At 40.5% G+C, this 27,545-nt stretch overlaps 1 protein-coding gene across 1 annotated transcript in view; it reads left to right on the top strand.

The window, feature by feature from the left end:
- Positions 1-27,545, top strand: part of zbtb16a (zinc finger and BTB domain containing 16a) — a 143,750-nt gene that overhangs the window by 36,931 nt on the left and 79,274 nt on the right. The window contains exon 3 of the mRNA XM_031747627.2: positions 19,041-19,138. Coding sequence (XP_031603487.1) covers positions 19,041-19,138 — 98 coding nt within the window. The remainder of the gene's footprint in view (positions 1-19,040; positions 19,139-27,545) is intronic.

Raw genomic sequence — 27,545 nt, 5'->3', positions numbered from 1 at the left:
CTCAGTCATGCTGTCTCACTACATTTACCATTGTGAAAACTATTACTAGAACATCAACAAAATTTTAAAATCCGTTCCAATTTCCTTCGAGATCAAGTATTTGAATGAGAGTTTACATGATACGCATGGTATCGTTTTAGTTTTCTGGGAACAAACCAAATCACATTGGCCTGTTAAAACTGAACACTAAGTGCAAGCAGAAGTGGGCTTTGCAGGCATCATTCTCTGTTCATTCTGAAGCGATTGGCATAAAGGTCAAAAATGAAAAGGAGTTACTCATGTGAACTCCCAGCACTGAAATTGTAAGAGGCAGATATGTGCTTTAAGAGAGTGAGAAGATGTTGACAGCAAAGTTTCAGTTTCAGCCTAAATCACAGTTATTATTTTGAAGGACTTTGCTGGCACGCAGACTGTAAATAGTTTACTCTGTACAGTTTAGAGGGAAAAGGAAAAGTGAAATGTCAAAACTCGGCTGCGGCTCTGGGTGTGCGGCACGGCTGGCAGATCCAACAATTTTATTTTTTTTTTATTTTTTTTGTAGGGGAGTGAGTGGTGTGAGTGACTACACCAGGATAAAATCTGAGAATAAAAAAATACCAGGCTTGGTCATTTCTTGGGCGCTCATTGCGATGACGTTGTTGCTCTCATTAGGATCAGATCGTTCTTTTATCACGAACACATGGACACTGAATGCGAGAGAGGCAGAATGAGAGAGGACAGCTCGTTCCCTCCTTTTTCCACTCCCAATCATCCACACCACCCCACCCCCACCCCCCCCTCTGGTCGATTTGATTGGCATAATGAGGTGAAGGCTAGTTGGCACAAAGCTGCTCTGGGGGGCAAATGGAGACATTATTATTTTGTGTGTGTGCGTGTGTGTGTGTCTGTGTGTGTGTAAAAGGGTGTCTGTCTTGGCAATCACACCCAGGCCCCACTGGGCTATTAATTACCTTCTCTGTAACATGGCATCTGCTGAGAGAAAACGATAGAGCGAGCACTGCCAACATGGACATCGCTGCTCTCTCTCTGTCTCTTGTCTCAGTGGACCCCAGCTGCAGGCTTGCTCTGCGCTTATTGGATTCTATCTACATGTATGATTGATTCAACACCTGAACTGTGCTTTTCATGACAAGCGGGCCAAACACACAAACACACAGTCAGACAACACACACACACACGTTCTACAGAGAAAAGCACCCCAGCTGGCAAATATTTAACCAACCATGAGACTCGCTAAGATGCCCGCTCTGTTCAAGTAGGTTGGGACATTTTCTGAGCAGCTGTTGGATTTGCTGTTCTGGAAGAGAAAAAAAGATATGGGTTTTCTTTTCTTTTAAAAGATGAGTCAAACATGTGCGTCTGTGTGTGTTTGAGTGTGCCTGGGTTTGTTTTCTTGTATTTCTCACAATTTTGATTTAAAAGGAAGATGGACATTGAAATCGTCAGTGTACCGAAAGATGATTTTCTCATTAGTGCTCACGCCAAATTCGTCCTTGTTCAACTTTCACTATGCCCAGGTTATTCTAGAATATAAGGGGTCCAAGTATTTGCCTTTAAGTGCCGTACACACGCTATAAAGGACCCATGCCTTAAACTGGTGCTACTGAAAGTTGGGTGCGATGACTCCCACAGGTCTGTGACCCACTGGCTCTGCAAAACGATTCATAATCAACATGGGGACTATTACAGCTATAAAACAAACATATTGTGTCCATTACTCACACCTACATTATCTGTGTACATATGCAAACTCTGATATCACCGTGATGCATCAATTTGTCATGAAATTAGTCACTTCACTCAGTTTTCACAGCATGGCTTATTAGCCAGCAGAGAAAAAAAAATTATGAATTAAAAATGAATTATGAAGCACACCTGATATTAAGCATATACATTTTAGGTGTTGGGATTGTGGTGAAGGCCATTTACAATCATTTTAAGGCGGACCTGGCTGCAAGAAGTCTGGCAATCGCTGTCCGAGGTAATCACGCCGTGAGTTGTGAGCCTGTTATATATTCACAATGATGAATTTTCTTTTGTTCATTGGAAGACAGTCAGTTGGATGTCCCTCACAAGCAATACAAATGAATCTTATTTTGAAGTTTGCAGCCTTCGTTGATTGCAAGTGATGTCCTTCCCCTTCCAAGAACACAGATCATGTTCTCAGTATGTTTTTTTTTCTTCTCTTTTTTAGGAATTTAGTAAACTAAAGTGGAGTTGAGGTCATTGTGGAAAAAACTTAGGATCCATGGACTAATTTAAGACAATGCTGGATTGCATATACTGCAATATAAGGGACTGTCCATATTATGTAGTATACATGTACACTTGCGTGCTACTTTTGCTATGGAGGACATTTAAAGGTCTTGTTTATTGTTTAAATCACCATCCTGCTCCCTGTCTTCCCCCACTACCACATCTGCACACAACCACACGCAGACACAAGGGTCTGGTGAGTCACAGCATTAGCAGTCATATCGATTTCTTCCTTTATGCTCTCCCTAACCTGTTGTAAAGAAAAGGTACACCCACACCCCTCTCTCTGCCAGCCAAACCACCAAACCACAGCAGAGCCACTGCAGAAACCAGAAGTATAATAAATTGTCTAATAAATTGTCTTTTTTTATTATCCGCGATTCCTTCAAAAGTACAGTGTAAAATCTCATTATGTAACAATTCCATTAAGCAACAAAGCACTAATTCAGAGTGTTTTTATACATCCCACTCCTAATGTTTCACCACGTTGCACAAGCAGCCCCTGCTTATTGTAATGAATAACATGGTTTTGTTGATCTGACGGCTCTTTCTATAGTTACACATGTGTCACGTGTGGACAGGTTAGTACATTGTCTGTCAGATACTACATTATCGGTTGACTGTAGTGTCGTGTGATGTTTTCCTAGCTGGGGTCAGGGAAAGTCTGCTCTCGAGTGAAGGGAGCGGCCCCGGCCTGACACTCAGACGCTACTATTTCAGTGTTCTAGCCCTCCGGCCAAAAAGCTGTCAGCACATATTTTATCCTTTCGCTCATACAATATATTTCCTCTCTCTCCTTATTTTCTTGTTAGAGCTCTTGACTCGTGCTCCTGACTCTTTTCTGTGTACATAGGCTCAATGCAAGTGTTGATTAAAACCATGTGAGTTCAGAGTCCTTAAAGCCCCAATTTGTTAAGTCCTGTTATTAAAGTTGCCTTTCACAGATTTTTTTTGTACTTGTGACAGCAATATGTATTATTTCATCACTTTCCTTTGCATACTTCAGTGTGGTTTAACTCTATTAATAACATCTTAATAGATGACAGTTTGTTTTCTTAGCTGTATTTTTCTTCAATGGCTCTTAAATTCTGACCCTACTGCCTTCAAAAGCTTCTAGCATGGTCTATTTTGAAATCTAACAGTTTACCTGATGCATAAATGACACTTACTCCTTTGTGCTTTCTGCATTACTCCAATGTCATTAACTGAACTGCCACAGACAGCACAGACTGTCCCAATACAACTTCATCACTGGCAGCAAAAAAAAAGGCGGCGGAGGGGTAAAAAGCCACCGATCACTTTGTTATTAGCTATATTTCACACTCGCAAACCAAACTCACACATGACCCTCCTCTGTGCAGGCAAAGGCACTGATTCAAGCTAACAGAAATTCTTGGCACAGACCGCCCACTCTATTCACTGGCTGCCGTTCAGCTGTCATACTCACTCGTCGAAGTTTTCTCCCCTTAATGGGGGTGCCGTGGAGAGATGAAGGTACTAATATAAGCAATATGTTTATCCATAGTTAACTGCACGTTATAGGTCAGATATGATGGGCCTGAGCGGAATGCTATGTCACAGCAGCGAAGAAGAGACATCAGGTATAAATAAGAGCAGAACAAGCTCTGCTTACATAATATACACCAATGATTCCCAAAGTCAGGTTAAGGAACCTCCAGGGAACATCAGCGGGGCTTCCAGAAATAGGAGCAATTGTCATGCTTCATTATCTTTTTGCTTCCTTTGAGCTAGCTTAGTCTGTGGTAAGTCATATTTAATACAGTTCGTTTCCCATAAGGATGACGCTATTTCATTTTATTTATTTGACTAAATGAAAGTTAGGGGTAAAATCTGGATCCCAGATTTAGTAATGCATGCAAAAATAATATATATAAAAGGCTAGGACTGTGTGATTTATGCTGTGATTTTCTTAACAGCTTGTCCAATTCATGGCCACGGGACGGCTCAAGCCAATCCCAGCAGTCACTGGGCAAGAAGCGGGGTACAACCCTGGATAATTAAATATAAATTTAAGATATACCAGCCAGCATTTCCTCCTAAATGACATTTAGTGATAATCAAACATGGAGTTGATTAAACTAATCAGGAAAGGCTAATCGGTAAAGAGCAAATTACTGCAAAGGTCTAAAACAGCAGCTGTCTTATGTTGTTCTTCACATAGTTTATTGATGCATTGGGCGCAGTTTTTATAAATAGACGACTTTCTGTTGCCTACATTGTGTCTGTAACATGTTCAAGTTGGTGGAAGTACTGGCTGCCCATCAAAAAGGGAAAAAACACTCTGCTATTACAAGCACTCTGTCTGCAGGAAAAAAGCAGAGTATCACAGAGCCTCACCCCCCTCCACACACACACACACACACACACACACACACACACTGTCTGAGATGAGAGCGACTTGTTTACTGCAGCCCCGCAGAGCTCCGGCTGGGGCTGTTTGGGACGCCCGTGGGTGCTGTGCAACTCTTGGAAGGCGGACGTGCGGCGAATGACAGTGCAGATGGCCCAGCGCCACCGCTGCCACCTGAACCTCCCCAAGCTGCCCCACATACGCACATACTCTTAAGTTTCTAAGGTCCGGCACATCAAAACAACCTGCCTGCGCCCCTCTCGAGTATCAAAATAAGACCCTGCAATCTTATTTTTCTCCCAACCCTCTTTTTTCTTCTTAAAAAAGCTCTTTTATTTCTTCTGTATAAACCCAGAAAAATCCAACCAAAAGCACACGCACGCTTTGTTTTTGCTTAAGACACACGAACACTCTGTCCTGCCACTATCTTTTTCCCAGAATGTCCCGTGTAACGTGGTATACAGTAAATCAATCCCCCAGGTATTGCATAATAGTTTGAGAGCGGTATCCAAATACCAAAATAATCACCTTGTCAACTGGTCTGCTCTGGCTCACGCTGGCTACAAATAATAAAATCACAAGGTCCCTTTCCTGTTTCCAGACAAACAAGAGTGTTTACACTGGGCAGCATTATGAAGTTGGAGCTCTGCTTTTGATGAAATAGGCTTTGTGACAGTGTGCCAGGATTTTCTGAGATAAGCAACATCTGCTCAGTGGTAGCAGTAATAATTCTGAAGCAATGCGAATACACATCTGGAAGTACAGTTTGTGTGTACTGTAACGTAGCGATTGTCTGATTTAGATTGTTTGTCAGGTCTGAATTCGTCATATTAAATTTACTGCTGCATTTTCTTTCTTCTTTTTTTGTTTTTTTTACAATCCGCAGGTCTGTGTGTTCCTTTAATCTATTTGTAAAAGAATACAGTATTTTTTCACTCTTATATACTTGTTTTTGTTGGTACAAAAAAGTATGGGTGTACATTTTTGTTAATTAGTCGAACACAGCCAAAGAAAAAACACAAGAATATGAGACTATGACCAGTGAATTGTGTGCCTGTTAAAATGGATTTTATCTGCCTTTTACACAAACCTGTCACGCTGACCTGCAGAGACTATTGAATTGACCTAGGTGAAACACTGGGAACATCCTATTTTAGATACAGTACATTGTCTTGTCAATATTTCAATATGGCGTGATATGATCATTCGATTTCATTTACTTCAATCCTGTCTTGTCTTGCTCTAAAGATTGTATTTTCTTTCTCAGTTTCTTTCCATTTTCCTTTTCTTTCCTTTCCAAGTGGCCTTATTTTCCCTAAATAAAATGTTTCTTTAGCTTGTGAGCCGCCATAAGCCTCTCGAGTTTTTCCCTTTTTGTTTTAAACTGCCAAAGAACAGACAAACCTTCCCTACAAGGTCAAAGTTTGATTCTGTGTCATATAATTTATTTCAACCCTTTCCCGCATTACATGCTCCTCGCTATCTGCATTTAACTGTTTTTTTCTTTCTTTCTTTTTCTTTCTTTTTTTGTGAGCGCTGTGCCATCACACAGGTTGTTGTTGTCGTTCTTGTTGCGAAATGCAGCTTTTATTGATGTAACAGGTGCTTAGCTCGACTGTGGCAGTCAAAATAACACATCTCCTCCTCTGTTTGGCTTTCAGAATGGAAGCTAAAGTTAGACATCTTTGAGGTTTTTCTGCCACTTGATGGAAGGTGATGCCAATGCATAATGCATGAGGAGAGAGGGAAGACTTTGTCTGGCTGCTTTTTATAGACCACCAAAGCTCTGCTGCACACACACACACACACACACACACACACACACACACACACACACACACACACACACACACACACATATAAAGAGACGCACACGCCTGAGCCAACTGTCTCACTCGATGCGCTCTAACCTCTCACACATCAAGAAAGCAGGAGCAGAGGAAAAACAGGATTCGAGCAAACTGGCAACATTGTCGAGAGTCACAAAAAAAAAAAAACTGAAAAGAAATAAGAAGAAACAAAAATGTTGACGTGCTATTTTCAGACGACAGGGTCTTTTGATGCGCAAACCCAAAGAGAAGCGAGGGGAAGAGGAGCAGCGGGGCTGGTGTTTGTCTCAGAGATGGGCTTTAACAGAAATACTTTATACATGTGATCTTACATGCTCTCCCTTGTCTTTGTTCCCACTGTTTCAACACTTGAGTGAAAGTGTCTTTGGGTCTAGTTAAAATGAGAAAAATAAGGGGGGGAAAGGGGGTGTGAAATTATTTGCAGGCAAAGCCAAGCTCCTACTTCAGCTCGCAGACTTTGCAAACACCATTTGCTGCCCTCAAAAGTGTGAAGTTATTTTCTCCTTATCCCTCTAATCCTTATATAACCAGGCTGGTTGACTAAGAGCACACTGTCATTTATAGTAATGACCTGGGGAAGAAAACTGCAGGGAGTTGCACATATACGCACACTCACACCTGTGTGCTGCCCAGTACCTACAGACAGTGACAGGTCATAGCCTCTGTACTTGGCTCCATTCATCTTCTGAATTATTTGGCAGAGTTTTTGGGTCAGTGTGCGCATTCAAAGAAAAAAGGCTGTGTGTTACTCGTGTCTCTCGGTTTTCTCTTAACTGAACAAATTTCGTTTATTGTCACTTTAGCCAACAGGTTTTACGAGTTAGGTGGTTGATAACTAGCTAAACGTTCGCACATGTGCTCTTCCTGCAGCAGCGCACTTGCCTTGTGAACGGTTTTTTGTGTGTTCGTAGGCTGCTGCAAAGTTTGAATATAACATCCGGTGCATTTGAGGTGTCTTGTCACGTGTGCCTTTAACAGTCTTTGATCATTTTTTTTTTTCTGTCTCCACTGAAATTTTTTCCTCCCAGCCCGGGGATTTGAATTTCAACCTCCAGGTCATATTCTCTCTTCAGTGTCACCCATTATTGAATAAAAGGGCTTCGTCGGAAGGGGTTGGGTGGGGGGCACTTTAAATTGAGTGGAACAGTAGAAAAGAGGTTGAAATGGCATTCTGAGTAACACTGAGGGTATTAGAGAGTGAATCCTACTTTCTGCGCTTTGGGGGAATCCAGGTATCTAACTAGGATTAGGTTGAACAGTGTCTTACTGCCCGGGAAGCACAATTAGAAGTTCCTTGTTATTGTCCTCTTACCTTAAAACCAAGGCTTTCTGAACTGTGCGTGCTTAGAAGTCATGCCTGGGTGGTAATAATTAGTTTGCATTTAAGCTGATGCTTTAATTTTTTTTGTTTTAACTTTCTTTCTTTTTAACTTGTGCTCCCGTACAGCTGTTGAAACACACGAGCTGAGAAACAGCACGGCATGCTGCTGCTCTCGGCAGACTCTAGCAGGCTCTGCAACTGCATTTGAAACTGATCTCACATGAAACGTCACTGCAGTAATTTCATTTTGAGGTCTGAGGGGTCATTCTTAGTGGCCATAATGCAATTCACTGGTAAAATTTTCAAAACGGTTAACTCATAATGTTTGAAATCACAAAATTAGTATATTTGAGCAAAAGAGGCAAAAATGCAAATTGCGTATCACACAGAACAGTTAGGGAAGTGGAAAACAAATGAGATTCCTCACTTAATGTACCTCTACACCTGTGCTCTGTCTGGCTTTTATAAAATAAGCACTAGAATTTTTCTACTAATAAATAATGGAAATGTTGACAGCATTTATTAAGGGGACTCACTGAGAGGCAGGATGAGTGTCTGTCACACTCCAAACAGTCATTAATTAAGGCTTCAATACCCAAATATATATATATATATTTATTTGAACTGACAGTATGCATTCACATCATTTAATTTATCAAAGCATTTGCCTCACACGCCAGTGCCGTCATATCCAAACTAAACCATGAGGAGCATTAAGCCAAAGGGCGCCTACTGTATGTCTGCATGACTGTAAGCCAGCAGTTTGACATCCTCCATGTCTCAAAGTGGTTCAAAGTCCTTTAGCATGTTTACATTAGTTTGCATCATTAGTACCAGCTTTAACAAGAACCTTATTACTGCCATTGTGTGAAATAATGCATGACTTTACTCAGAATGTCTGATTTTAATTGCACTATTTCACCTTGGCAGTAGCTTACTAAGGCCAGAATAGAGTGGGAGAGGTGTTTTTGAAAAAATACGCAACAGGTTTTATTGGAAGCTTGGTCTTTACAGACAGAAAATGATGAGCATACAACCTTAAAGCAACGTCTGTCCCCACTAATAGCTTGTGCGGTACATAAATTAGTGCTGCAGGTTAGGCCACTTCTTGTAGGCTAACTAAGACATGACTGATTGGACTTTAATAAAACATATGGGTATCATTAATCTAACTCTTTAAAGCCAGCTGTAAAAAATCACACCCATAATGAAAAATGCACCGATCAGATTTGATGGATGTTAAGAAAAATGTCACATCTCACAACCAGACAAAAGTTGACGAGACATTTGCAGGTCACATACAGGCCGAGAAGTAGGCCGTGTGGTGAAGGGAATATCTTTACTGTTATTGTTTTTTCTTTTTACCCGACGATGTGGTATAGCATTTTTCTCTTGAGACGCCCTCAGGGCAAATTTGGGGGTGGTAGTGTCTGAGATATTATAAATAACACAATGAGGATGAAAGGCAGTGGCATTCTCCCTCCCCATCCTTCTGTCTCGCCTCTTTTCCTCTTGCCCTGCTGCTCATCTATGCTCAACACGAGTGCCTCGGCGTTCGCGTGTGTGGCTTGAATTTATATGAACGTCTCCCCCGCGGGGGGACAACGGGGGCCAAGTCATTGATATGTGCAGGAGGACTCAGGATAAACAGCCCACGCCGACCGATGTTACGCCAGCCTGCCTGATACATTTTGATTGAGCAAAGACAGAGGTGTGAGATGGGGATGGCAGGGCAATGGAACTGGGGAAGCTTAAAAGCAGGGATAAAATGATAGAGAGCTTTTTTTCCTTTTTCTTTCTCTCTCTACCTGCTTCTCCTGACTGCAACAAAATGGATGTATGTAAATGTTAAGAACTGCACATTGCTCATGAACTGCTCACTAGACCAGATATGTGTTTGCCACTGTGCTTTGGAGGACAACAAACAAATGGATGAGGCGTTATATCCTATCATTGTTTTTTTTCTGGGTTTTTTTTTAAACGCGCGCTGTTATTTATCTGACTATCAAGTTCCTTTTATTTCCTCTCTGATGGTCCTTTTGTTTCACGGAACACCACTACCATGATTATACTCTTACATCTCCCAGCCATGTTTGTTTGCGTGACATGGTCATCCCTTTAATGGACTGGAAATTCATGTTTAAAAAAGTCTCTTGTTCCTCCTCCTCTATCTCTCTCTGTCAGGGAACCAAAATAAGAGGTGGCGGCAGCACACTGCGCCACTTATGGCCGCATTAGGATCAGCCACCAAAGTGTCACTGAATTGCCTCGTGCATCATTTTGGCTTTGTTCACCATGACAGAAACTTGTGTGTGTGTGGCAGTGGTCCTTGTCCACCCTGTGCTTTTATCCCCAAATGGATATAGCATTGGCTAGGCTTTTACTTCTGGAGTGCATTATCCCACTTATACCACGGATAATTTTTAAAGTCTTTTTATTGACCTGTGTTTGCAGTGTAATGCTTATTGACCTGTCTTTTAAATAAATGTCATGTTAATAGATAAAGCCACTGTCTTTTTTTTTTTCTGCAACCAAACAGTGGTGATAAATACAGAGAAACGCTGAACGGAACAGAAGAGCAACCACAAACATAACGACTAAGAAAAAAAACATTGAACAAAAGGGTGAAATATGAAAGCCTATTAAGATGATTACGGGATACGGTATGATCAAATCTGTTTATGATAAAAGAAAACTGAAGGGGGCCACTGACGTAGGGGTGCATGTATAGTTAGATCTTTGTTTATAATACGTATTGTGTTACAGTATCTATTAAAGCTATCTCTGTTATTGTTTTTAAGTGCCACTTGTCTTTCCTTACAGTGTAATCTGATAGTAAGTGGTGCCGCTGAGATGTTTTTTTCTGTTTCTTAGCGTCAATGCGACCAATATGGGTTGCTCATATTTCCGCAACAGTTAAAATGATGTAAGATCTCCGATCGGACAAATGGATGGAGAGGCTGGAATGCTGCGACCTGAAGGCTGAGGATGATGTTTGTGAGATGTTTGGCCAGAATAATAAAATGAGTGGGCAGAGCCAGGTGGCATAAAGGTAGAATCATCTGTAATGGTTAATGTGAAATATGCACAGGAGTCCAAAGCTCAGTCCCATTTAATGTAGCTTGTGTAGTGTCATATGAGCGTTGTGTAGTTTTATATTGAATGACTTTTGAGAGAATACGTCGTGCCCACTGATTGCTGTTGAAACTGGCAGGTCTTTTTCCCAGTCTTGAAGCTTTTGTGGAGGAATATATTCAGCTTTTAGTAGAAGTTTATATAATTTTGAGAATTATCTTTTCTGAGTGAATATGGGTTTGAGTTCAGTAATCAGTGGAGGTTGTTGAAGGGTTGGCTGAAATTTTGATTTTTCCTTTTAAATAGTTTTTTAGATTTGAATATTATAATAAGAAAAAAAAACTGCTATTACCAATGTCACTGACTGTTTTAGTGTTTTCATACCCTAATGAATGTTCCAAGTGAGTGATTCTTCCTTTTTTCCATGAGTGGAATATAAGGGGTCTATTTTTTGTTATGCCAAAATGGCGTAATTTTATTTATTTATTTTACAAGACATTGTGAGCCCCCTGGTTTGTTTTTCACTAAGCTATCATGGTTCTAAATGATTTTTAAAGCAGTTATTGTGTTTAATTGACTCTTGCAAACATGTATGTATTTGAGATCATTTGCTAGGTATCTGTGTCTGAGAGCTAGGTCTCCAGACTATTTTGGTTTCTGTAGAGTAGATCCCTTAATTTTCACTTTCTTATGTTTCCAGTAAAATTTAGTTATAATGAGGAGAAAAATTATTTTAGTGAATATGGACAATTTTATTGCTTTTTTCCTTCCAAATAATCAGTTCTTCCAGTTATTGAGATCGTATTCTAAGATTTTGAGAATTGATGAATAGTTCAGAGGCAATCATCCTGACAGCTAGAAGGAAACATGTGGTTTAGCCTTTCCTCACAGTGTGGCAGACATTTAGATTTGGCCTGATTCATTAATTTTATCATTATGGATATTAGGTTAAAAACTTGTGGAAAGGCCAGTGGAGAATTTAAATAAATATAATCTGCATATAAACTGATTTCATGATGAAAGTGCCCTGTTTGTGCGTGTTTTGTCGAATACCTGCTGTGAAGGGCTCAATTAAAATAGCAAAGTGGACGTCCTTGTCTTGTACCTCACTCTAACGTCTTCTTCGAGAGGTCCGGGTATTAGTTACAACTGGTGCAGTGTGAGAGCAGTAAAGAGGTTTGATCCAATGAATGAACCAGCGCCCAAACCAAAATGTCCTTGGGATCGCAAAGAGGAAAGTCTTAACTTTCTCAAAAGCTTTTTGTGCATTTGGTGATGCCATTATGGTTTTAAGGTGGTCTCTGAGATTAACAGTCGGCGCGTGTTGGTGGTTCCATATCTACGTTTAATAAAGCCTGTTTGTTCTGAGTGAGTTAATGAAGATATAACTGTCTCTAATCTATTGGCTGGTGTTTTACTGATTATTTTTAGGTCATAGTTGGTAAGACTTAATGGTCTGTAGCTGGAAGCGAGGTCTTTGTCGGTCATTGGTAATAGTGTAATAAGAGCCGTGTGTTTATGTGTGCGGGTGTGAGTCCTGATAATTTGATTCCTTTGACCATTATGTTGAATAAGGGAGAGATGAATTGCCAGAAGTGTTTAAAGAATTCCACTGGATAGCCATCAAACCGAGAGATTTCTTGTTGGGCAATGAAGAGATGGAATTTCTTAAGTCTTCTGAAGTTTGGGTTGGTCTGGTATGTCAGGCTGTGCTTTGGATAATTTTGAAACTTCAGGAATGTCAAGGAAGGAGTGAATGTTGAGGATAATTGGTACTTTTTGTGAGTAATAAAGTCTCTCATAGTAATCATAGAACATCTTGTGATGAGGATGTTTTGCTTTGTTTTTCCTAATTTATTAGCAACAAATTTTCCATTTTTTTCTGTTTGTCCCTTGATTTTCTTTGTTTCGCAGAAACAGGGGAATGGGATTTGTTTTCTAATTCTTATTGCTTTGTCAAATATGACATGATTTGCCACCTAAGAAATGTTGTTGCTATTTTAATTATGATGGTGAGATTTCTGGAGAATGTATTTGGACAAGAAGAGAAGTGCTGTTTTATGTTGTTAAGGCTAAGGTAGCTTTTCAGATGTATGTGTATTTTGACTAGTATAGTAGGAAAAAAAATGCTTCCAATCTGCTAACCGATTTCTGTAGTGGAGAAAATTCACTTTTATCTAACCTGCTGATTCCCAAACTACAACTTGTAGACTCCTGTTGGCTTTGAAGGTTCTGCAAATGAGCAGGTTGTGTTTACAATAAATAAAAAGTACAATAAATACCTGATGACGTCAAACTAACCTGCTTTTTAATCTGTTTTGTCTCTGCTTAGCCCAGAGAAAAACACTTTTCTTGCTCAATGTTTACCACAGTTGTTTCCTCCACATATTGGCAAACTTTGTCATTTTGGTGCCAGACATGCAGTTTACATTTGGTATTTTGAAGCATTTCCATTGAAAACAGCTGCCTGGTGTGGTTAAGCGGAGTTTACCACCTGGTATAATAAAACGGTGACGTCAAACATGCATAACGCGAAGAGGATTGTAAAGTTAGACGATGATTGTCTGCAGGATTGTTAAGAGTGATTCTTTTTCACTGCTTTGATCCATTCTTACTTATGATGATATTGATTGGTGCTGCTTTAAGAATAAAGAGAACAGAAGGTGGAAAGGAATGAAAACACTTTACTAAAAGAATGGGTTCCATTTAGTTTGTGTTTTAAGCTAACACATGAGATAAATGGGATTCGCAACTCTATTTTTTTTCCCTTAATCATCAACAAATGTCTCAGATGCCCACATGAGATCCCTCTGGTATTTAAGTCCGAGCTCTATTCATTGGCCTTCCTTTTTCCCAATTATCAGTTCTTTTTCTTCTGACCCTCAGAACTAATGAACAAACAGCCACAGACACGCTGCACAGCCCTTCCTCAATTTACCACCTCCTATCAGTTGCCTCCCTTTATCTTTTAGTGCTTTCTTCTTTCCATCTTAACACCCCCATTTTTTTTCCCTGCAAAGCTTTTATTTACAAACATCATTTTCGGGTGTTTTATGGCTCCCTTTAGGAATGGAGGATGGAAGAAAAAAATGGAAAAAATAAAAGATGAAAGGATGTACGAGGATCGAGAACAACACTTAAGGCTGCCGAGGGAGAAATAGATTTCAGACGAGCAATGAGAAATAAGTGCAAGTCATCAAGCATGGTTCTGCTTCTCTCCTCTTCTGTTTTTTTTTTGTAGAATAGTTTGAATGTGGTGATATAAAATGGTTATCTGAGCTTGAGAGGATATCAGCATGAGTTTCAAGCAGAGTCATTTGATTTAACAGGGTTTGGCAGTAGTTCTGCTGCCTCTGTCAAAGCTCAATTGTATGAAATCTGGATGACCCAAAGCCATCAAAGAACCATGGAGTATAGTATTAGTATCTTGTGTGTATTAATAATGCATCACCTTATTTTGACTTTTTAAATCTGTTACAAGTAGATAGCAGGTGGAAAGCTTGGGTCTTTACAGCGCAAGTTATGATATATGGCCAGCCAAGACTGGCGGCAAAATAGGAAAGGAGAGCTCAGAAACTACATAAGGCAAGCTGTTACGGCTCAATAACACAGGCCTGTAATCGACTCACGTTTCAAACATACACACATGAAGTGAAACAGCCCTTGGTTGGGCTGGTTTTTATGAGGAAGCACTCTGCACGAGGTGATCAGCATATGTTTTGTTGACATAAATTTAAAATTTATTGCCGTTGTCAAAAGTGACTGTTGGACAAAGTCGATTATTAACTGAGTAAATGGCCTGAGAGAGTTTTATGTGAACTTCCTTAATGGGTACAGTCAGTCTGTTTCAAATCACCCTCCCTCCCCGGACTGCCACCCACCACACACCCTCGTTTAGACACGCACACACACACACCTCATCATCTATTTCAGTAGCACAACATGAAAGCAGACAGTTACGATGGGATTTGAGAAAGGGTGTGCACAGAGGGGGTCTATCTCAAGTAAATCACTAAGCTGAGACAATATTTTAGTATCCTTATGCATACCATTAAACCTTGTTAAAGCACCGAAGTGTGTGAAACAGAATTACTGAATAGCCATTATCAGCTCTACTTAAGCACACGGAGCATTTCAAGGCATATAAAGTATGCCTTAAGTACTAACTGTTTTCTAATGATGCATACTATTCTGCTGTACTGCACTGTCCCCAAAGAAGTAGGGTTCATAAATACTTGCTGTTATTAGACAAGCTAATCACAACATTCATCTTCATAAAGGTATTTTTTCACCCTGTTTCATGTATATAAAGGGTAAACCTTTCTTTATCATCATCATCATCATAATCATGGTATCCAGTCAAGTTAGACTAACTGAAACAATGTTACCCACGGATTATACCCTGATACAGATAAAGACATCTGCCGACGACATGGATGAGTAGTCATTCCCGTTATACATCTTTGAAATCCTCCCAAAGGGCGCATACATTGAGGTGCGTTGTAGTCCCGTGTCCCCATGGACCAGTCCACCAAGTGACAAAAAAAGCAGAGAGCCTTGCGCTCACTGATGACGAAATTTTTGTCGCTAGGATCCAAGTGGACTCATAGATGAAGAAACTATAGCACACCAATTAATGAGTCATGTACTGGCTTAATTATGGCAGCTGTTTATACTGCTGTTTATAAGCTGATTATACTGCATCAGGTTAGCTTGTGGAAGTCATCAGCAGCTTGAATTTTTACCGCTGCAGGAGCTCGAGGTGACTGTATTTGGATCAGAGAGTAGAACAATAAAGTTACGTCCACGGTGGAAGCAATTCGTAGTGACGTGGCAAATAGAGAACACAGAAAGTGAATGACCTTCCATGACTTCAAGTAACCGCGGGCACTAACTGCTGGCAACAGGAAGTGGGTAGGACCTCAGGTGAACTTTTCTCAACTTCCAGGCAAGCGACTGAAGCGCCTACCAATGAGAGTGAAGAATACCGATGAATGACATATGACCTGGGAGTAAACATATTAGAGGTTTCGCCTAGGCAACTGTAGCCTAACAAGAAAACCTAGCCGTCAGCTTGAAATACGAGTATTTCACTGACCAACACTGGAGCGCAGATTCAGACCAGCAGTTAGCACAATCAACCAGATTAAGCTACACTATGTCTTACATAACTGCAAATACACCAAAACATGGTCGAGAGGTCCAGTTCCGTGAGACGGTTTAGAGAACAAGAAGCAGACGACAGCTGTCAGCTACATCTTCCTGTGTTGCCATTCATCTGTCAGTGTTCATGTCTCTACACTTAAGCCTTAATGAAGTGAGATCTAAAAAAAAAAATCATCTAAAAAATCATCCACCATGCAAACTGTTATGAAGAGAGAAATAGGACAAAATCATTTTTTGAGCCTGTAAATATTCTTTTATCTGCTGTCTAGTTGGGCCTTTAAACATTTCAGTTAGCCTCAAGTGGCCTGTAGAGAATCTGCAGTTTTTGCCAAAACAAATGCAGTATTAATGTGTTTTTAAAAAGGCGGTGTTCTAAAATTCCCAACCCTTCCCTTTAACACACGGAATCACTTTAACAGGTGTTGTTGCCATTCTGTTGAACATCAAGTAATGTGCTGTTTCAGTAGGTAGTGCTAGCCATTGCAGTTAAAGTTAACACAGCCCCAGCTACAGACGTGCACACCACCCTTTGCTCATCAATGCTACATTTACGGTGAAAATACATGGCATTGGTTCCGCTTTGAGTGCCCTTAATAAGTCCATCCATACCGTTTCAGTGCTCTGTCTGGGGGGCACAATGGCCAGATTGAGGAGGGACACAAAAGGCCTTTGAAAGGCTTTGTCCTCTGTGTATGTTGTGGCTTACCACGTACGTGTGTTTTCTCCTTATCTGATTGAGAGCGTGTGAGTACATCGCATATGACTCTTACAAGAAAGAAATTCCCTTTTCCATAGCTTTTTCCAGTTGGTCTTTTGTCAAATAATTTTTCCATTTTCAACATTGTAAATTTTGTTTTTAATATTTCTAAAACAATAGGAATAAACGCTAGTCTTTGATGCCCTCGAGTAAAAGAAAAGGTAATTTTTAGGGGTTACTGTTTTGAAACCAGTCACAGAGGAACTCTATTATAAAAGCGGAGAAAAAGAGTTCACAGTTTGTCCATTGGCGGTTGCCTCAATAGAACTGAATACAATGCAGCTCTACTGCACTTGAGCAATTTGGAGTTTGAGCAATTGCTTTAGAGTTTTTCAAATAGTTGTGCAACAAAACAACATCCTGATGTCATTTTGATGCCATGTTGTCATGCCTGTTTGCCAAGTTTTTCAAATTAGATTAAGAGGTTTGTTGTATGCTACTCTTATGATGTGCAGCCGCTAAATATAACATTGGTATCTGGAGCATTATTGCCCTTTAACGATATGTAACACTCTATGACACTTTGTTTCTCCTATTTTGTTGTTTTTAAGTGTCCTCTTCCCTTTTGGGGGCAGTTAGCATTTAGAGGACCTTTTAATTGCTGACTGCATGCCAAAGGGCTGTCATTCTGCCCTTGATTTCCTGGGTCTCTTCACAACTTCTAACCTCTCTTTAATTTCATACTTCTCTGGTTTTTACCCAACTCGTGTCAGGTTTGGGGGATATTTTGCAGCAATTAATTGTAAGTGAAGTCATACTAGACTTGATAGCTTAATAACTCCCAAAGCCATTGCCATAGCACACGCTATAATCTCTTTCTGTCTGTCCTGGTCTCAATCCTCGCTTTGTCTCTTCCTTTCCCTCTCGAGGCACAAAAGAGAGCTGTAAATCAATTTGCATTCGACATCTGACATCAATCAGTCATGTTTTGGGAAAGTGGCACCACCTCCTCCTCTGTAGCTTTGTTGAGCCGCTAAGATGGATGGCTGTCATCTCACCCAAGTTGAGCAGAACTCTCATCAAGGGCATTGTTTCCCCAAGAATGCACTTGGCTGATCACTTTTTGCCACCTGACTAGTCAGTGGAGAGCGTGAGCTGTATTTGATGTTGTCTTTTTTTTGCCTGCTTGAAGCATACACTCACCTGAGTATAGAATCATGTCTTTTTCCTGTGCACTTTTTTTGGTATGGTTTTTTTTTTTTTTTTTCAGCTAAAGGCTTTTTCACAACCTGTCACTTTTTTTTCTCCCCCACAATCTAGTATTACCATCAAAAAAGTAATGCTTCATTTTTGGAGCTGTGTTGTGTGAAAGAGCAACAGTTGTGGAAGACTAAACGTGCCAAATCAGAAACAGCACAAACTTGACAATCATTACAATCATGGGTGTGTCTGTGGCTTTGTGTACCTCTCTCAAGGCGAGGTATTTGAAGTTCGCAAGATGCTTAAGGCACTGTGGCAGTTGTTTGGCAATTCGTGTCACTTTAATTGCTTTAGAGCACTTTCAGATATCTCTCAAGAATAATATGCTTTGTACTGAGCCGTGGGGTCTTTGAGGATTTGAGGAACAGAGAGAGCTGTAAGACTAGACTTTTCTGTTGTCAGATGTTATTTACTTAGCTAACCTTCAAGGCCTTTACTTCATAATCAAATATTGACCCTTAGTCTTGTCTGACCTTGTGTGCTTAAACTACGTTACAGCTTAATGACTGTCCATTTGGAAATAGACAATTTATTGCAAATCTGATTTGGCTTCAAGCTACGCAACAGCTCATAGCTTGGAGAGCAGTCGTCAAAAACTGTTCCATAAATGGTTTGTAACAGTAAGTAGAGGTCTTGTGTGTTTCTGTTTCACTATTTATTTTAGTTGATTTCACTTTACAGCATCGTATCCGTCTGCAGCGCTCTAGATGTAGGTAGCTGATAATGCCGCCTCTGCTTGAATAGCACCTTGTGATTTACAGCAGCAAGTCATGGTCTACTGGTCCCTGCAGAAGAATATGTGTGGTAGATGGATGACTTGTTACACTCATGGTTACTGTTATGTGCTGATGTTTGGACTGATGGAGTGTGACATATTCTCTCAAAATGCACAAGGCCAAACTTTCTCTGTTCTGGAAGTCTTTAGTTATGAGCTGTAAAAAGCCGCTTTGTTAGAGACACAAACGTCTATCGGAGTGGTACATTAAGCGCTGCCTAGTCTCACTGAAAGATAGTAAAATATTTCTTTTTGCTCTTTGTCAACAGAAAGATGCACAGTGGAATGAAGACCTACAGCTGTGAGTTGTGTGGGAAGAGCTTCCTGGACAGCCTCCGTCTACGAATGCATTTGCTGTCTCATTCAGGTAAGGAAATCAAACTAACCCCAAAACCACAACCCCTCGCTGTGATCCTGTTGAGCTAGCAGTAACAGTCTTTAAAGAAAAGAGCATTCACTGCTGCCGCTCTGTACAGAAAAGCGCTATTGGCAGATTTTACTGCTGTCCGAAAATTCAAACTATGACTCCAAATTAAGTGAAAAGAAGTCATTTGGAACCCCACTGATAACCCATGAAGCCTGGACCTGAAATGTCTCATATGTTTGGATCCATGCATTGAAAATGATACATTTTTAATATATCTGGTGAAGCCTTTCATAGAAACCTAAGTATTCTTTAATTCATTTAAATATATTTTGCATAACGACTGTAATTATGTAATATGTATGTCAAAAATGTAGTTGACTTGGCAATGCAATAGTGTTAAGATGAGGAGTCAAAATCTCTGTCAAATAAATTTTTTGATAAGCTGCTCAAGTGGCAAATTTATTTAGTCATTGTGACTGAATAAGGTAGCAGAATGTTGGTAAAGTGTATCACCTGCTGATGAAGCATGCAATGTTAATTCATGTGAAGTATTTGCAGGTTAAAAGCTCTGAAATGAGTTGGGGATTTTAAGTACGCACAGAAAGTGCAACTTGTCAGTCACCTTGGCACTTACCGCTACAAACAAAACGAGACCATGATCATTTTCACCATTTTCGGTGCATCAAAAGCTGTGAAGTAATAGAACAAGAAGGAGCAGCCACAGTGAGCCGTTAGATAAGGAGCTGCAGGCGACAGGCTGTACTCCACCAACTTCTCAGCGAGGTAACCAACTCCTCTCACTGTGCCCTGCTGTTTGCAGGCTTGTGCCATGTGCAGCATTAAATCAGATCTCAGTTGCTCACAGGGTGATAGAAAAAGGCCAATTAGTGTCTGACTTCTTTATTAAAATGACAGTAGTTTGTTTTGCTGCTCCATAATTTTTTCACCTGCGGTATTTGCATTCGCTACAGACGTCACCAAATCAGGAGTAAAAATACCAGAACAATACTGTAAGAAAGGTTAGAGGACAAATATTTAGGAACCGCAAGCTTGACATGTGACTAAATGTAGTTAGTTTGGCTTTTTTCCCTCTCTCTCTCTCTCTCTCTGCGTTTACTTCCTTTATTATCTATTTCTCCCAGTGACGCCACTTCACTGTCATATATAGTAGTTAGAGCCTTGGAGTTAACTCATAAAACTGTTTTATATTCCTGAAAGTAGGTGGTGTTGTAGTTACTATAGTTACTGATAGTTAATTAGGACTAATAGAAACCAAATACACTGTAACAGGCGTTCAGTATGATCAGTGATAGAAAAATACATATGACCTAATGGGCTAAACATGCATTTTAGCTTTAAACTTCATACTCCTAAGCTGTCTGAATAAACTACAGTCATAATCATGCTAGCATCTGTTAACAGATACAAAGACTGATTTGCCATTATAGACTATAAATGCATTGTGCAGAATATATTTGTTGCAAGTTGATTTTTACATTTAAGCATTTACAATAGACTCCAGTGCTGAAGTTGCTGCTGCCTGAAAGTGGAATGGAGGGAAAAGTTGACTTACATTTGCTTTGTCCGACTATAAATATTCTATATTGAACATGTGAATGTGGAGCATAACCTAGTTGCAGTGATTTGTGGATTAAATGACTCTTCAAGCTGAGCAGCTCTGGGAAACTTAACCCAAGAGGTGCCTGCACATCATCATCCTGTCATCCTACACCTCTGTGACATTAGAGGTCTGAAAGGTAGTACAAGTCAGAACACTGGACACATTGATTGGTGGAGTCTGACACTATTACACCCACCCACTTGAAGACACACACACACACACACCCTAGCAGTCTGGGTGCTCTGAGCCTACTGCTTTAATGGAATGAACCGTCTTTTATAGGCAGCAAAGAGTTCCCCACTGCTAAGGCCCTAAGTGCAGATGGTTTATTGAGACACTGTAAAAGCCATGGAACCTCATGAGGCAACACCTCCTGCACACATTCACAAAACCCCAAATTTGTGTTAATGTTGGCCCAAGGATGGAGCCATTTGTCCAGAACTCTGTTTATAATGGGACACGCTGAATTTTCTACTTAGCACCACCTTTATCGCTAACAACCACGCTGACAGAAACGGAGAAAAAGAGTGAGAGATAGGGATGCACCGATCCCGATACTGGTATCGGGTATCGGGGCCGATACTGTAAAATGTGTGCGTACTCGTACTCGTAAAAGTTAACCGATACCATGAACCGATCCTTATGTAGCCCGGATGGGAATTTGGGAGTAGATAATCATAATTCCCATGGACTTGAACGCCACATAAGGTGTTCACAGTTCACAGAAGAGAACGGCATGGAGAGATGCACGAGGTTAGCTGAACCAAAGTGAGAGACTCGGCTAGTTTTACTGAGGTTAACTTGCACAAAAGAGTGTGTGACTAGAAAGCTAACCGTGTGAGAGGTTCGCAACAGAGTGTGGGTGAAGTGACTTTTTGTTTCAACGGTCGCACCACCATCCGTGGAAAACTGTGTTTCCAGCCATGACCGCCGAGGCTAAAGGCTAGCCCGGACTGCTTGGCTGCGCCACGGAGGCAGCTGCTATGGACTGTCGGAGAGCTGGACAGTGACTGGCTAACGCGCTGCTGTAGCAGAGACAGCATCGGGTCCGCAGGGAGTGGATTTAGTGTGGGACTGGTGAACGGCGACCTACCGAGCAACGGAACTGTAAGTCAGACTTTTGTGCTCTTACTGGGGAGAAGAGGATTTTTCTCCATCGTCCGGCGTGAGCAGCAAACAGGCCTGCAACAAGTGTGAATGTGAGTGTGTGGGGCCCATGTGTGAATATTGTATGTTTAGTGGATTTATATAACGTGTTTTGGAGTGTATATTAGTGAGTCACTTACCAAAAGGTGATAACATAAGTTGGGTTGTTTAATATAATTTGAAAGGGAATTATGTCATTTATACAGTGTATTTCATTTGGTTAAGGAATTGGAATATCATTTGAGTTTAAAAAAGGGATGTGTTGTACAGTATTTGTCTCTGCCCTTACGTTCAGTAAACGTTTCGTTTGTGTTAAAGAGTTGTGTGGGGTCGTTTTTTACTACCGGTTAAGTTTAACTTGTGTGTGTAGAAGTATCGGTTTTTGTACTCGGTATCGGCAAGTACTCAGATCCAAGTATCGGTATCGGATCGGTTTGAAAAAATTGGTATCGTTGCATCCCTAGTGAGAGATAGATGTGTGTTTGAGATTTTGTGATCATAATTACTTCCTGAATAAAGCAGGGCCTCTTGTTTAAAAAGGAATCTTTTTTTTTTTTAATTAGAAGAAAGTAGCAGAGTATAAGTAAAGTCTTCTAACGGGTTCTTTTGTAGACACTGAAGTAATATTTGAATAGATTTCCAACAGAAAGCAGTTTTATCAACAGGCTAATAAAAACTTACAATTTGTACCCATTATCATGAGGTGAAAACTCTGCTGATAGGAGATCAAATGGAAAAAAGAGAGAGAGACGACTGAAAACTCTAGGAAGAACCACATACTCCACCTTGAGAACGGCAACTGAGCGGAAGATGTGGGCAGTGTATTTTTAGCAACTGTGGCAGCAAGTGCACAAACTTTTTTTTCTTCTTCTTTCTTTCTCTTTTTTCCTCTTTCCATGCGAGGCAGCCTTGACGCACGACATCAACCTGTACTGTTACACACATCAGTGTTGATTCATAGCCGCTTTGGTCTGGCGTAAAAGGCAAGACGAGCGCTTCTGTCGAGACGGGCGACGGTTAGGGAAGAGACAGCGCTGAGGCAAAGCTTCTTTGATAGTTTTTGTTGTCTTTTTTTATTTTTTGCACTTTTTCAGTTTTTTTTTTCTCCTACACCTCCGCCTCCACCGTTTGACTTTCAAGGCTTTTTCTCGGTCTGACACCACGTCTGGATTTTTTTTTTTGGTCGTGTTTCTCTGTAATGATGACACTTTACAAAGTCCCAAAACCCTTAACCTCAGCCCCTCCACCCTTCCTCCTCCTCCTCCACCGCTGCCGCCATCATCCTTCAGCTCGCTTCAGAAAAGGCAGAATATCAGGGAGATGAAGCAAGAGAGTGGAGAGGCTTTTTGGGATGCACAGCGTGTCGTGGATGTGGAGCATTTCAGACATTGCTGCTGTTGCTGCTGCTGCCTCCTCCCTCCCCTCTGCTTTCCACTCTGTCTCTCACTCTCTGCCTGTCTGTCTGCCCGTCTGTCTGTCTCTCTGTGCTTGTTGTACGGAGGACTTGGCAGCTCGCCAGTCTGGGCTGCCTGCCACCGCTGAGGGTACAGTATGTACAGTCTACCTTGTGCCAGCTATTTATTTTTTTTCTTCTCGTCTTGTTCTGTCTCAGTCCGTTCCACGTTGTTGTTTTCTTTTCTTTTTTTTCTTTTTTTTAATCTCTGCCTGACGTTTACTGTTTGACAGCCTTTGCTGAGCCAAAGCCTGCAGATGGAGGTTCGAACAGGGTGGGGAACTCTGACTCAGCCACTTTTGGGTGCATTTAAAGGACCATAATGTTATTGTTCATGAAATTGTAGCAGCACCTTTTATAGTATCAGTGCCTCAACTTAAAAGTACTGCTGAACTTTTGCAGTAAATTAGTTCGTCAATAGACCATCAATGTATTAAATCTGTCATCTGATATGTGGCCACCAGTGAGCCTGAGATTCTTGGACTCAGTGGTCTCTTAAAAAACTTATTTACCTACATTTACTCACATGCATCCGATTCTACTGTGTCGCATTAACTAAAATGTGCAATTAGAAAAAAGCAGATTCATACTTTCATTCATCAACTGCCCATTTCTGGTTTCAGTGATTGTTACAGTTTTAGATTAAAATGATTTTTCTTTATTTTTAATACATTCAGTTTGTTTTGTTTTTTTCATTGATAACTGGTTGATTTTACTGCAAAGCTAAAGTAATTAGCTTTCACATTTGATTTATGTATTTCTTATAAATTATGTTACATTTTTAAAAAAAGTATCAGCATCAGTAGCAGTGGAGAAAATGCAATACAGTGGTGCGCAGCAGTTTCTTTAGACAGGTACGCTCATTTAAAAATGGTATCGTTTCAACTAATTACCCCTCAAAAAAACATGACAGTGAAAAAGCATTGTTTCAACCATATCAAAAATAGTCGGGCTTTCAGACAGTACCCAGTTGTGCGCGCATGTGCATGTGTGAGTATTGTCGCTCACCAACCAAGACCAGACCAGACTGATATGATTCACAGTTTGTTTTCCAAGTGAGATTGCAGTATAATAACATTACCAGTAAGACTCTTCCTGAGCACCCATATTGTCATCTCTGTTACCACCAACTTTTCATCTCACTGCCTTTATAGCTTATGAAACTTAATCTTCACTTTACGTTATGTGTACATAGTAGAGAGCTCCTGGATTAGCCGGCCGAGTATGTGTATGAGAGAGAGAGGGGAAGAAAGACTTGATGCACATCGTAAAAGAAAATCCATCTTTATTTAACCAGTAGCTGTCTGTCAAGTGTTTTGCTAAAGGGCACAATGTGAAGATGTATGAATGGAGAGATGGTATCAGTAATATGCTGCTTGCTAGTAAAAGAATCAGGAAATCTACGCTGCATGTTTACTTCTTGTACGTGCCTGTTGCCACTGTCTGTTTCCTTTAAATCAGTGTTTATCCATGATTACGATACAGTATGTAGTCTTTTTGTTAACAGAAAATGGAGGTCTTTCAGGTTAAATTTGTTTTCGCTAGGGATGCAACGATACCAATTTTTTCAAACCGATCCGATACCGATACTTGGATCTGAGTACTTGCCGATACCGAGTACAAAAGCCGATACTTCTGCCACACACAAGTTAAACTTAACCGGTAGTAAAGAAACGACCCCACACAACTCTTTAACACAAACGAAACGCGTACTGAACGTGAGGGCAGAGACAAATACTGTACAACACATCCCTTTTTAAACTCAAATGATATTCCAATTCCTTAACCAAATGAAATACACTGTATAAATGAAATAATTCCCTTTCAAATTATATTAAACAACCCAACTTATGTTATCACCTTTTGGTAAGTGACTCACTAATATACACTCCAAAACACGTTATATAAATCCACTAAACATACAATATTCACACATGGGCGCCACACACACCACATTTCACACTTGTTGCAGGCCTGTTTGCTGCTCACGCCGGACGATGGAGAAAATCCTCTTCTCCCCAGTAAGAGCACAAAAGTCTGACTTACAGTTCCGCTGCTCTCGGTAGGTCGCCATTCACCAGTCCCACACTAAATCCACTCCTCCTGCGGACCCGATGCTGTCTCTGCTACAGCGCGCTTAGCCAGTCACTGTCCAGCTCTCCGACAGTCCATAGCAGCTGCCTCCGTGGCGCAGCCAAGCAGTCCGGCTAGCCTTTAGCCTCGGCGGTCATGGCTGGAAACACAGTTTTCCACGGACGGTGGTGCGACCGTTGAAACAAAAAGTCACTTCACCCACACTCTGTTGCGAAGCTCTCACACGGTTAGCTTTCTAGTCACACACTCTTTTGTGCAAGTTAACCTCAGTAAAACTAGCCGAGTCTCTCACTTTGGTTCAGCTAACCTCGTGCATCTCTCCATGCCGTTCTCTTCTGTGAACTGTGAACACCTTATGTGGCGTTCAAGTCCATGGGAATTATGAGTATCTACTACCAAATTCCCATCCGGGCTACATTAGTATCGGTTCATGGTATCGGTTGACTTTTACGAGTACGAGTACGCACACATTTTACAGTATCGGCACCGATACCCGATACCAGTATCGGGATCGGTGCATCCCTAGTTTTCGCCATTTCTTAACTTGAATCTATTATGGTACTTCATGGAAGAGAACTACATAGCGTACACTACACTATGTATTTACTAGTTATCTTCCAACAGAGCAGTGTCTTCAATCAAACACAGTATGTTGTGCACTTATTGGAATTGGGATAATTGCATTTGGCTGTGATTGACACGCCAGCTGCTGCTTTATGTAAATATTTACAACTTGTCCAGCCTCCGACTACACATTTTAAAGGCTTCTGTGTTAAAGATGACAATTTAATACTAACAAACATCAAACAGTAGCGCCACACAGTGCCTGAAAAAAAATGTATCACTGTTAGCTAGCTATCTGGAATTAGCATCTTCCCCTATGTAGCCAAAATAAAAACAATTGAGTGGTGTTTTTGACACCACTCAATTGTTTTTGACTGTTATGAGATATGACTGTTATGAGTACACCATCTGGACACAGGTAGCTGTTCTTGCCAGTATTTATTTACTCAAAATAACAAGTGTGATGGAACTATAGAGTTTGAGTCATGGCTAATATTTCTAGTGTTTCTTCATGTTAGCTCATTAGATGAACAGGCAGAACTCGCTTTCCCAGTCGAGTTTAGTAGAGTCAGTTATTTTAGTTGTTTACCAGTTGCTGTGGTGAATACAGTTTGAGCAACCACTTAAAATTCTCCATTCACTAATTATAAAGAAGGGGAAAATAACTTTTTGCCATGAATTAATGTGCAGATAACTCCAAACCCCTCTATCTTCTTCAAAAGTGATGTGCTGAGAAGTCTGGTGATTTTTTTTTTTTTTTTTTTATAAAAATCATTAGAACATTCAGAAATAATCTTACTAAAATAAATATTGTTTTAGTTCTTATAACTGGAACAGATGTTTATTACTTAAACAGTGGAAACTTTTGAACCCTAAGCACAAAATGATGATATTAAAAACACTTGACAGTATTTTGCTTTAGTGTGAATTCAATAGCTCAATATGCACTTAGTTTTTGACACGCTGTCAGAAACTTTGTGGAGATGAACCAACACAGTATTTGGTGTTTGCCCTTTGTGCAAGATTCTAAGAGTTCTTGCAGTACTACAAAATAACGAGCACGAAATAATGAACTTTTTTATATGGAACTAGTTCTGATACAGCTGGTGTTTACCCATCACGCTCTCGAGCTTAATTACAGTTTACCCACAAACACATATTATCTCAGAGCATCCGCATTATTGATGGAAACATAACTTTACATGATAATCTCTTGGCATTTTGGGGTCATGTGTTCTCATTGTGTGGTGTGTCACACTGGCCTCATCAGTTTGGTATGCTTGTGTTTGGCTTGTGCATTAGTCAGCCTGTACAGCCAATACAGTGTTATTTCCCGTGTGAGGTTTACTGTTTAGAAATGTGTTTCTAACCAGCCTGAAGGGAATTTATCTTTTGTTGGTTGATCTTTTAGGGTTGCGTGCAGAATAAGAAAAGCAGTGTTTTGTGTTTATCACATAAAGCCAATGTGTGGAGAAATTGACGATATGACATGATGAAGCTGCTCAAGTGGTAATGGAGTGATGTTGCAT

The sequence above is a fragment of the Oreochromis aureus genome, linkage group 10, assembly GCF_013358895.1.
Source record: "Oreochromis aureus strain Israel breed Guangdong linkage group 10, ZZ_aureus, whole genome shotgun sequence".
Lineage (NCBI taxonomy): Eukaryota > Metazoa > Chordata > Actinopteri > Cichliformes > Cichlidae > Oreochromis > Oreochromis aureus.
This window is presented reverse-complemented; position numbering and strand designations above follow the sequence as displayed.